Here is a 12,449-nt window from a genome sequence, read left to right as displayed (position 1 = left end):
TTAGATAGATTATGTTCATTACCTGTCTAAAGATGTAAGTTTATGCTGAAATATAATTAAATAATGGTTCCTATTAAAAATAAAATAAAAATGGATTTATAGGATTGGATTTAGCGATTGAGGCCACATTTACACATAGCCGGGTATTTAGAGAAACTAATATTCCCACCCCCGTTTTGAAAAATAACATTGTTTTCAAAAAAGTTGTTGTTTTATCAACCCGCATAAATACGCCGTTGAGCGCCTTGGCAATATGCCAAACCTATGGACGGCAGTGTAGGGAGAAGGATAAATCAGGCCATAATCAGTGCATTATTTCAAGCCAATCAGAATCATAGACAGTAAAAGAAATGGACATAGCTTCAACGGCGAAAAGTGAAGTCAATTAGAAGCACTCACTTCCTGATGGCTGAGCATGCTGCTCAGCCTCAGACTGTGTGGACGTAGATGTGACAAACAACCTGTCTGAAAGTTGTAATTCTTCTAGTAGTTGTGGAAAGTGAAATTTGAATCACATTGTTTAATTGATTTGTCCCGTTGCTTTTGGCTCACTATGGGCTTCATCCCATTCTTCTCCTTTGACTTTATTGGACTTTGTTTCCACGTTCCCCCCGACTGCAAGTGTCTCCTCCTGTCTATACGGTAATTTCTCTACTGTGCGACAGATTCGCTTTGGTTATGATGCAATTGTTAGCCTATTTTTACAAAAACAGCTTCTACAGGGCGATAGTGTAAGAAACAAGGTAATGGTGTCTTTTATACATTGTCGTGTTTCATTAGAAATAAACAATTGACAAATGGAGTCTTTAAACACCTCAGATGTAAAGTTATTCACTGTCAAAATGATGCAAAAATGAATGGGAGTCAATGGGATGCTAACAGCAGGTGATGGCTTGGTTAGCAATGGTGCTAGATTACCCCCTTGATCAGAATCCTCCAAATATCGACAACAACAAATAGCATGAGCGACTTAATGTTCCTTTCAAAACAACAGACATGATGTTTGTGGTGGACAGACAGCGAAGTGGAGTTAAAAGCGTTTGCACAAAAAGCGTTTGTAAAAATGAGGACCATCTTAACAGCATCCATGATCAAACAAACTATAAACATAGGGTGCTCACATGACGTAAGCATTTTCTGGTGCATAATGTGAAGTTTGAGAACCTAAACCCCTGTTTCTCCCAGTTCACACAGCAACACATAGCCGGCGTTTTCAGAAATCACCACTTTGGCCGGAGTTTTTAGAAATAATCGTTTTCTGGGATAAAAACACAGTTTTCGTGTAAATGACAAGCCAAAACAGAGGAAAATATTTGCATTTTCCCATCGTGTAAATGGGGCCTGAGACACACCCAGTGATTGTTGAATGCAGAATGAGTTTTGATTATCTGTGTATGTATGTTTTATTGTAGGAATTGGCAGTTTATGAAAAGATGTCCGACCAAGTGAAGATATCCCATAAAGGTTTTTTTAGATAAGCTGATCCATTTAAAATTATTACAGCCAAAATGAAGCCACTTGTTGCTTACTAATTAGAGTCTGGCTCTACTGTTTTTTTGTTTTTGTTTTTTTCTGTTAGAGTTGGAGAGGGATGGATTTGGCCCCAATCCTTTTTACCATTGTCTTCTGGCTGAGGTACCTGAGGAGCACATATCTAAAGATGGTAATGACTCCTAAAAGACCAAAAAGGACATAATGTTCAGAGAAAACAGGGTAGGAATTATCATATAGCGACAATGAGGGCAGATCAGTAATATAGTTGATTATAGTTCATTTAGTAATTATTTTTATTTGCATATTTAGTTGAAAACTTGAGTCCCCAACTGAGCAAGCCTAGCCAAAGGTGACTGTGGCAAGAAGTCAAAACTCCATCAGGGCATGATGGAGAAAAATAAACCTTGGGAGAAACTAGGCTTAGTCAGGGTGCCAGTTCTCCTCTGGCCTATGTAAAGTGTATGATTATTATTCTGGCAACTTTACATTTCAGCAATCATATTAGATGGGAATATTTTAAAGTTTGAGGTATCACGCTAGAGATGGGTTTATTGAGGATGTCATGTCGAGTAAACAATTATTAAATAAAGAATATGCGAAGGATCGGAGGCATCTCACTGGAGATGAGTTTATTGAGGATGACGTGTCGATGAAGCAAATTTAGAGGAGACACTAAAGCCCCTTTCACACTGCGATTCCGGCAAATACACGGATAATGCGACCCGGCATTTGTTCCCGGGTCGCTAGATTTGGTCCATTCACACTGCCAGCGAAATACCATAATATGTGCACTTTTCACACACAACCCGTAACGGTCCCGGGTCGAGTTGACACATGACATCCTGATGTGACGTATAATGGCGAGCGATCTCCGCTTCAGTGCGGATAGTAAGGAGCTCTGTGGTCTCTACTTGTGTCCAGTTTGCGCACATTTCTGCTTGTTTAATTTTAGTTTCTTTTGTATATGAACACTCTCTGCATTTAAAACACAGACTAGCTCTTCTGGCACTGCAGGGTTGTATTATTGAAAAAACAAGCTCTAGGAGTCGCACGATAACTACGTACACGTTGCGGCATTAGTTTCGGCTTTTGTTTACACAGCGCTCGTCCCGGGTCGAATACCGCAATATTACTAGTAGACATGTGCCGATTTTCGATAATGCGATTTATCACGATAATGAATATGCACGATATTGTTATCGTGGGCACTTTAAAATATCGTAAATAATAATTTATTAACAATTTATAAAAAAAAATTATAATGCATTCAAGAATACTTTGCCCATCAACCATATAAATGCTCAACACCGCTGTATTCTGCGTCAAAGGGACACGCGCTCAGATATAAACAAGCCCAACGTGTGTTTGCACATGACTGAACCGGTGAAGGAGACGCGCTGCTGAAGTGCCGCTCAGTGACAGCAGAGGGCGCTGATGAACTGCAGAATGCAGCCGGTTACCCCGGAAACCAGCAAACAAACAAAAACCGCGTGTAGTTTTTAAAACATCCATTCGTTTTTGTAATCTCAATGTTGTTCATCAAAGCACCAAATACTTAATTTTAAGTATTTATTTTCCAACTTAAACATTTTTATGTTTTAATCTGGACTACAACATTACCTTAATAATTAGAACGTTCTGTTATTGTTCAGTAAAACTTTGAGACATATGACTTCATTAGTTAACATGTTAATTCATTATTACCAAACTGACAATGAAAAATACGTATAAAGAATGAATCATTCTATGTTAATTTCTTAGTTACTGTTTAATAACATTAAAAGCAAAATCAAAATAACTTTGTTAATGGACCTAAGATAAAACTAACAATGATCAGCATTTCTTAACTAACATTAACAAAAACATCATACTTACTGTACCAAATGTAGCTATTGCTCAATCTTAGTTAATGCATTAAATAATGAGACCTTATTGTAATTTGTTGTTCTTTATAGCCTAATTCTTTTGCACTTTAATCTGTTTGAAAATTGTACTTTTACAGCTCTGAAAAAAATCAAGAGACCACTTAACATGATTTCTCAATGAGGGGTCTCTTAATTTTTTTCCAGAGCTGTATATATTTTTGGTGCATTATTGTATTTAAACATTCAGTTATTTTTGTTCTTACAAAAATAGGTCTTAAAGCTGTTATGCTATGGCAACACTTTTTTTTGCAACCTATTTCAATATCGTGATAATATCGTATATCGTGATAAAACTTCATCAATTAATCGCAACACGAAAAATTGATATCGGCACATGCCTAATTACTAGGTCCCCGACCCGGGTCGAATTCGGTAATCAATCCCGGGACGTGGTTGCTTTCACACAGAAGGCGACCCGGCAATGTTCCGGGAATATTGCGGGTCCGACGTGCAGTGTGAAAGGGGCTTAACTGACACAATCTCTGCAGACACTCCAGGGATTAGTTGGTCATGTCTGGGTGCAGGCCCACCATCTGATCTGAATATGGCCCAGAACTGACTGCAGTAAACCTCGGAAAAACAGGAATATATCAATAGAAATTTTAGTTTAATTAAATTTGAACAGAATAAGGACACAAGTACCAGTAATACAACGTTTCAGTCATTCTTTAAAATAGTACAAGCTAGAACATGTAGGGATTGGATGGACAAAGGAATAGTAAAAGCATAAATATTGTTTTTAATCAGTATGCATCACCCTCTTGTAATAATTAATCTCAGTTACTGACAAAGCTTAAAAGTCCTCAACCATACCCCTAACCCCTCCACATCGTGAGTAGAGAACAATGACATTTTGACATGACATTTTATCATTATATAGCCTTCACAAGTATTCTTACTGCAGCTGGCTTTCCACAGGACACACTAAGGTTGGCTATGCTCTCTTCTTCTATACGTACAGCACCTGGAAAGGGAGGGCTGTGTATATGGAGGATCTGTATGTAATGCCAGAGTACAGAGGTGTGTATATCTTCTCAGTAACTTTGATCCAAAATGCAGAATTGTGTATTGACTCACTCATCTCTGCTTATGTTACAGGTAAAGGCATCGGAAAGGCTTTATTGGCAACTGTTGCCAAAGTAAGATTTTACAAATATTTTTATGTATAATTCTATATTATCTGGGTAACTTTTTGCATCATGGTATTTCTTTTTATAGTACAATTGCCATTTAACAAAATTACATTCATCTCAGTGATTGAGCAGTGTGGTTACAATGTAAAAGAGTACATGCATTTTTTTTTATTTACTTTATAGGTGGCCAAAGAGCAGCATTGTGTGCGTTTACAGTTATCAGTACTAGATTGGAACAAGCCGTCTTTAGACTTTTATTTAGCTAAAGGTGCAGAGGACCTCACAGCTAAGGAGGGCTGGCATTTTCTCCGCTTTCATGGAAAAGCTCTGGATAATCTAGCACAGAAAGCACCTTAAAGAACATTGACATCTCACAAGTTTAGGTAATGTCACTAGGAATACTTGGTGTAGTTTTGGTTTGTATCTTTTAATGTAGTACATGCAGAGTTAAAATAAAAGATCTGACCTTTTTAAAAACCATAAAATTTATGATATTTATATTTTTTAGTGCCACTGTTCAATGCAAACTCATTATGACATCTTTAAAATGCATTTTGTGATAAATAATCTTGCAAGTACTGTTTTTGTTGTAATTGACCGTTCGCAAAAACCCGCCCCCTTTAATTATTGTTGCTATGTCCAACAAGCTATGGCGCTCACACCACACACGTTCTCACGCAGTGAAGATGCATTGCGGAGCAAAGAAGACATTGACAACACGCCAAAAGACAGAACAGAGCAAGTTTCTTTTGATATGAAACAAAAAAAGTAGCTGGATCTCATTACAATAGCAAAATATGTGAGAGAGCGTTGCTATAATGTGACTGTTGTATTGCAGTAGGTATCACTTCAAAGCCAATACCAAATCAAAACTAGTTAGCATTAGCAAATAATTTATAATTGAAAGAATGTAATGACAAAATCTGGTTAGGCTTACATTTAAATTAGTTACAAAATAGATGATGATAACCTAAACCATTATTTGTACCCAGCATGAATAATTTTTATGGGCGACAATGGCTCAGTGGTAGCCTGACAAGCCAGACCCACATCAAGGTCAAGGTCAAGGTATCATTTATTGTCTCCCTTAGGAGAAATTTGTTTTGGATGAGAGAACTGCTGCACATCAACATACACAGACATACATCCCATAGGTACACCAATTCATGAAACCCTACTCTCCAAACATGATAATTCGTAAAAATAAAAAATAAAATAAAAAATAAATAAAACAAAATACCCATTAAATATACACATAATTATATAATATAAGCATTATGTAAAACATGATTGCCATAGTTAAAATTGCTCATTAAGTGCTTTTATCGACAACGGGACAAACAAATGTTTATAACGATTATGCTTGCATAGAGGGACCCTATATCTCCTTCCAGAGTTCATCAACACATACTCAGAGTACAATACATGTGAAGGGTCTACTATAATCTTGTAAACCTGCTGTATCATAGATGTATCAAAAATTCCTTGTATACTATTTAGTGTCCTTACTCCCATAATTTTACCTGCAACCTTTATCAAATTGCTTATTTGAGCTCTTGTTTTCACCGTCAAATTTCCAAACCAAATAATAATTCCATAACGCAAGACAGACTCAATTGTGGCCTTATAAAAAATATACATAACATTCCTACTAACTCCGAACAATCTTAGCCTTCTTAAAAAGTGTAAGCGCTGATGGACTCGTGAACAGACATTTAGAACATGTGTGTGCCATTTCAGCTCACTGTCAATGTAGACTCCCAAATATTTATAAGAAGCCACCTGTTTAATCTCCTGACCATGAATTACAACAGAGCTCCTGTCACCTACTGATCTGGGATCTATAATAACCTCATTTGTTTTTGTGCCATTGATCAGGTGGTGATGTGCATCACACCAGCCCGTAAACCCCTCCACAGCTGCTTTATACTCCTCAATGCTGATGAGTCTTTTGATAACAAATTCACAATTACCGTATCATCTGAGAATTGTATTACAAATTGATTAAAATGATGACTGGAGCAGTCATTAGTGTATAAAGTAAAAAGAAAAGGTGAACTTACGCATCCCTGTGGTGCCCCCGTACTACTTACTGCCACATCAGATAGCACAGAGTTGATTTTTACACATCAAGATGTTTGGTCTGGAAACTCACCATAGACAGGGCTCAATCCGAGGGGCGGGATAAACGGTTGTCTTACAAACTCTCTCTGCACGCGATAGGATAGCGCTACCACCAACCAGAGCAACGAAGGTGAAACAGATCTTGTTGATAGATTAAACATTCACCGTATCTGGTCGGCTAAACTCCGAACACATCTTCCCTTTTTAAGAATGACTTCAGTGCCGTTCTTTGTTCTTTTCTCAGAGAAAAGCTTAACTCCAAGTCTTCCAGAATCGCAATCAAAGCTGATTCGAAAGACCGCCGCCGTTCGCCAGTTTCTGTGTTTACTAGAAGCACGCAAACGCAACTCGGCCGTCGTCATTATGGCCCCGCCCGCCGACTCTATACACGTTGTGATTGGCCCGTCCAGAGTGAGGGGAATACAGCTCAGAAGGGTATTGAGAGTTCCTAGACACTTCCGGGCAGATTAAATTTGCTGCCGCTAGGGTGCGTCTAGATTTCTAGGCTAGCTCAGTGGTTCATGTAGAGTAGAGTAGAATAGAATAGAATAGAATATAAATCTTTATTGTCCACACATGTGAAAATTCATCTTTAGTCTCATAAGAAACATATAAAGACCACAATAAACCACAACAAAACATACCTAGAATACAAAAATTACATACTTGCCTAGACCCAGGCAAGGAGAAAAACATAAAAAATAAGGCATTCAGAAATAGCCATTTCCTAGTTATCTCCATAGTCCACTGTGTAGGAAGCTTTAAAACACAATCACAAACCAAAACATATAACAAAATAAGATTATAAACAAGACCGTAAACAAAACAAACAACATGCCTGAGACTCTGGGTCAGCCGCCAAACAGCGCCCCGGAAGCAATATTTTTTCCCCAGGATGGTAGGGGAAGGTACCGACTTTTTCATCTGTAATTGGCTAGAAGGGCCCTCCTCCGGATTGGTTATATATCTCACGTTCATGGCAGGCTGTCAACTAGTCTTGATCGTCTTTACAACAGAAGTAAACAAAGTCAATCCAACATAGCCTACTAAGAAAAGCGCTATATGTGCGTGTCTTCAGATTTATATTTCAAGTTCACAATTTCATAGCCTGTTTAAATCGTGTTTAGATTATTCTTAGCTGTTTGGGGTAATTTTGTGACGAACATGTGAACTTGGGAATACAAATCTGACCAGCCTAGTTTCGTAAACTCACCATGGCTCTCAAGTACTGAACAGTTAAAGTACATAAGCATATGTAGGCCTATAAGCATTGGTTTAAGATGTATGCAATAAACAGCCTGTCATGAACGTGAGATATATAACCAATCAGAGGAGAGCCCTTCTAGCCAATCATAGACGAAAAAGGCAGTACCTTCCCCTACCATCCTAGAGAGAAAAAAATATTGCGGCCCGGAAGTAGGTTGTCTACAAACTGGAAGGTTGATGGTTTGATCCCTGGTTCCACTTGACCAAGTGTCGAGGTATCCATGAGCAAGACACCTAACCCCAGCTGCTTCCGACCAGCTGGATGGTGCCTTGCATGGCTGACAGAGCCTTCAGTGTATGAATGAATGGGTGAATCTGAGGCAAGATGTAAAGCGCTTTGGATGACTATTTAAAATTCAGACCACGAATAGTATGTTACCAGAGAGAGAGAGAGAGAGAGAGAGAGAGAGAGAGAGAGAGAGAGAGAACTGAATTTCAAGCACCTTTTATTACAAATTTAAAACATTGTCCAGTGAATTAACAACAAGTCACAAACAGATCGGCGGGCGGGCACACACACTTGAGAAACTGCGCTGTCTCAATCGAGATGTTGGGCTGCTCAGTCTCCACGACAGGGGCTGAATCTAAAATCGACCTCCTATACCCTGAAATAGGGCATTATTTGAAGGGACGGCCATTTGTAGTGTTGTCCGACACCATAGTGGACATGTTCGAGTGCAGTCATTCAGTCTCACGTTGCACCGCAATAACGAGTGTACAGCCGATTTACAAACAGCTGTCCGACTTCACGCACTCGTCTTCATTCACTCCTTCAAGTTGTATTAGTGAACAAAAGTAGCAAAAGTTATTTGTGTCTTAAAAGAGAAAGTTTAAAGATTGAGGTTAATTCACTGAGCTTGTGCTCAAACTTTAATGCACAAACCAATCCAATGCATCATCACCAAAACATCCTGCCTCTCTTCCTCACGTTATCCCATCGTCCTACCTAGATATTTCCCTCTGCTGGATACATTAGGCATTACAGTTAATCTACTGCATATCAACAGTCTATGATATCAACACAGGGATTGAGGGTTATGTATGCGCGCACGCAGTGCGTGTGTGTTCGCGCCAATCTGTTGGGGTGTGTGTGTGTTCGCGCCGATCTGTTGGGGTGTGTGTGTGTGTGTGTTCGCGCCGATCTGTCGGGGTGTGTGTGAGTCTGTGAGAGAGAGAGAGTTTGTGTGCACATGTATGTTTGGGTCGGGTGCGTGAAGTCGGACAGCTGTTTGTAAATCGGCTGTACACTCGTTATTGCGGTGCAACGTGAGACTGAATGACTGCACTCGAACATGTCCACTATGGTGTCGGACAACACTACAAATGGCCGTCCCTTCAAATAATGCCCTATTTCAGGGTATAGGAGGTCGATTTTAGATTCAGCCCCTGAGACAGCGCAGTCTCTCAGGTGTGTGTGCCCGCCCGCCGATCTGTTTGTGACTTGTGTAGGTAAGTTTGTGTGCACATGTATGTTTGAGTGTGTTTTAAGTACAATTACAAAGCAATTCATTGGTTTTGTTTAACTCTGAAACAATTTTCGAGTTGCGTTGTGGTAAAAATAGCTACGGGTAATGCCAGCTGATTGAGTAGTGCAACCACTCTACGTCATCAACCTAGAACGCAAACAAAATGGCGCCGCCCATGGTCCAAATATAAAATAGATTTTTTAAATAATGTAGATCTTTCATGGGTTTTCTACTACATAATTCAGTAAGAGACATCATTTATGTTATATTAAGCCATACATGTCTCAACACCATGGGATCCCTTTAATGCACTAAGACAGTGTTAAAAACACACCAAACTCAGGAAGAAAAGCACTTAACGTGTAATAAAACGCGTTGCGTTCATATTCTGGGCTCATCTGATTTTTTGTGCATAGTATACTTCATTAATATGATATTTCCTGAGTTTGGTGTGTTTTTAACACTGTCTTAGTGCATTAAGCCACGTTAAGCGTTTTTCACGTTAAGCGTTTTAGAATGTCCCCACAAACATTCATTTTGAGACCGTACTAGATGAGATTGACTCTTTAAGAAAAATAAACAAACCTGCAAATACATCAGCTTTTACAATGTTTGCATATTCCAGAGAATATTCACTCTTTAATCTATTAAACACATAAACATTTTAAAACTGTAGTTTAAAATGAATGCTTATATTTATGCTCATAGTTATGGGGAGTTGATAGACTCAACTCTCATTTATGTTCTCCATTTGAAAACATAGGCTTTATAAATGTATTTTGCCTGTTATTATTATGGCTATTTTTATAAATAATAAGGTAAAACAGCATTAATGTTAAAAAGACTTTGCACTATTTAAAAAAAATGTCTTTTTTCTGTATGTAAATGAGTGAAACTGCAAAAATTACAGTGTTTAAAAAGCTCAGTTCAGTGCTGTTGCTGTAATTGTAAAAAACAGAAATAACACAATAAGTAAATATTGGTTCTATATATATCGGTTATCGGCACATAAACATGCAAATAAGCGATATCGGTATCAGTTATAAAAAAATCAGTATCGGTCGATCACTAATTTAAACCCATATATAAAAACTTCCACAGAAAAACGGTAACACTACGGTAAGGGTACATGAATTATCATGAATAATGCATTAATTCATGCATGACTTATGCATTACTTCATGCATTAATGTCTCATGAATCATCAGGAACAAACAGGAATTCAAAGTTTTTCATTCATGACTTCATGGATGAACAACGCCTTAATTAAAGCTACACTGTGTGATATTTTCCCCCATCTAGCGGTGAAAAGGTATATGACTATCCAAGGAATAATAGTATCTGTTCCTCTCAATTCTGATTTCGTTTTAACTCCTACTGTGGCCGATTTAGTCCAAGATTAACATGGCAATCACCCTCTTCACATTCGACACGGTGCCATCGAGTGTTAAAACGCGAAAGGAGAAGCTTGAATTTATGGGTATGTCCCTCTTTGGCTAATGTACTTTCAAGATGGAGGGGCAACATGGCGACCAGCATTCGAACCCCTCACCCGTATGTATTTTCAATGGCATATTATAAACTTACGAGAATACTTTATAACTTGAAAGAAGTAAATATACATTAATGAGCACAAACAGGTAATTCTCAAAAAAATTGCATATTGTGATAAATTTCATTATTTTCCATAATGTAATGATAAAAATTAAACTTTCATATATTTTAGATTCATTGCACACCAACTGAAATATTTCAGGTCTTTTATTGTTTTAATACTGATGATTTTGGAATACAGCTCGTGAAAACCCAAAATTCCCTCTCAAAAATAATCTTAAAAAATTAGCATATATTTTATCCGACCAATAAAAGAAAAGTGTTTTTAATACAAAAAAAAGTCAATCTTCAAATAATTATGTTCAGTTATGCACTCAATACTTGGTCGGGAATCCTTTTGCAGAAATGACTGCTTCAATGCGGCGTGCAATGGAGGCAATCAGCCTGTGGCACTGCTGAGGGGTTATGGATGCCCAGGATGCTTCGATAGCGGCCTTAAGCTCATCCAGAGTGTTGGGTCTTGAGTCTCTCAACTCTCTCTTCACAATATCCCACAGATTCTCTATGGGGTTCAGGTCAGGAGAGTTGGCAGGCCAATTGAGCACAGTAATACCATGGTCAGTAAACCATTGGTTTTGGCACTGTGAGCAGGTGCCAGGTCATGCTGAAAAACAAAATCTTTATCTTCATAAAGCTTTTCAGCAGATGGAAGCATGAAGTGCTCCAAAATCTCCTGATAGCTAGCTGCATTGAACCTGCTCTAGATAAAACACAGTGGACCAACACTAGCAGCTGACATGGCACCCCAGACCATCACTGACTGTGGGTACTTGACACTGGACTTCAGGCATTTTGGCATTTCTTTCTCCCCAGTCTTCCTCCAGACTCTGGCACCTTGATTTTTGAATGACATGCAAAATTTGCTTTCATCCGAAAAAGTACTTTGGACCACTGAGCAACAGTCCAGTGCTGCTTCTCTTTAGCCCAAAAGTGGCTTGACCTGGGGAATGCGGCACCTGTAGCCCATTTCTTGCACAGGCCTGTGCACGGTGGCTCTGGATGTTTCTACTCCAGACTCACTCCATTGCTTCCGCAGGTCCCCCAAGGTCTGGAATCAGTCATTCTCCACAATCTTCCTCAGGGTCTGGTCACCTCTTCTCGTTGTGCAGCGTTTTTTTGCCACACTTTTTGCTTCCCACAGACTTCCCACTGAGGTGCCATGGTACAGCACTCTGGGAACAGCCTATTCATTCAGAAATTTCTTTCTGTGTCTTACCCTCTCGCTTGAGGGTGTCAATGATGGCCTTCTGGACAGCAGTCAGGTCGGCAGTCTTACCCATGATTGGGGTTTTGAGTAATAAACCAGGCTGGGAGTTTTTAAAAGCCTCAGGAATCGTTTGCAGGTGTTTAGAGTTAATTAGTTGATTCAGATGATTAGGTTAATAGCTCGTTTAGAGAACCTTTTCATGATATGCTATTTTTTTGAG

The 12,449-nt window shown here is 38.8% G+C and overlaps 1 protein-coding gene across 3 annotated transcripts in view; it reads left to right on the top strand.

Annotated features, from left to right (window-relative positions):
- sat2b (spermidine/spermine N1-acetyltransferase family member 2b) overlaps positions 1 to 12,449 on the top strand; it is a 54,445-nt gene that overhangs the window by 1,023 nt on the left and 40,973 nt on the right. For 2 of the 3 annotated variants that reach the window (XR_010904289.1, XM_067437949.1), the window contains exons 2-6: positions 1,413 to 1,464; positions 1,580 to 1,663; positions 4,338 to 4,439; positions 4,518 to 4,558; positions 4,736 to 4,935. Coding sequence is in view for 2 of the 3 variants with exons in the window: in XM_067437949.1 (XP_067294050.1) it covers positions 1,413 to 1,464; positions 1,580 to 1,663; positions 4,338 to 4,439; positions 4,518 to 4,558; positions 4,736 to 4,909 (453 nt within the window). In the remaining variant the exon portion in view is untranslated. Of the gene's footprint in view, positions 1 to 1,412; positions 1,465 to 1,579; positions 1,664 to 4,337; positions 4,440 to 4,517; positions 4,559 to 4,735; positions 5,120 to 12,449 lie in introns of those variants that run through there. The other variant, XM_067437948.1, reaches the window with a different exon arrangement.

This window comes from Pseudorasbora parva, chromosome 3, assembly GCF_024679245.1.
Source record: "Pseudorasbora parva isolate DD20220531a chromosome 3, ASM2467924v1, whole genome shotgun sequence".
NCBI lineage: Eukaryota > Metazoa > Chordata > Actinopteri > Cypriniformes > Gobionidae > Pseudorasbora > Pseudorasbora parva.
This window is presented reverse-complemented; position numbering and strand designations above follow the sequence as displayed.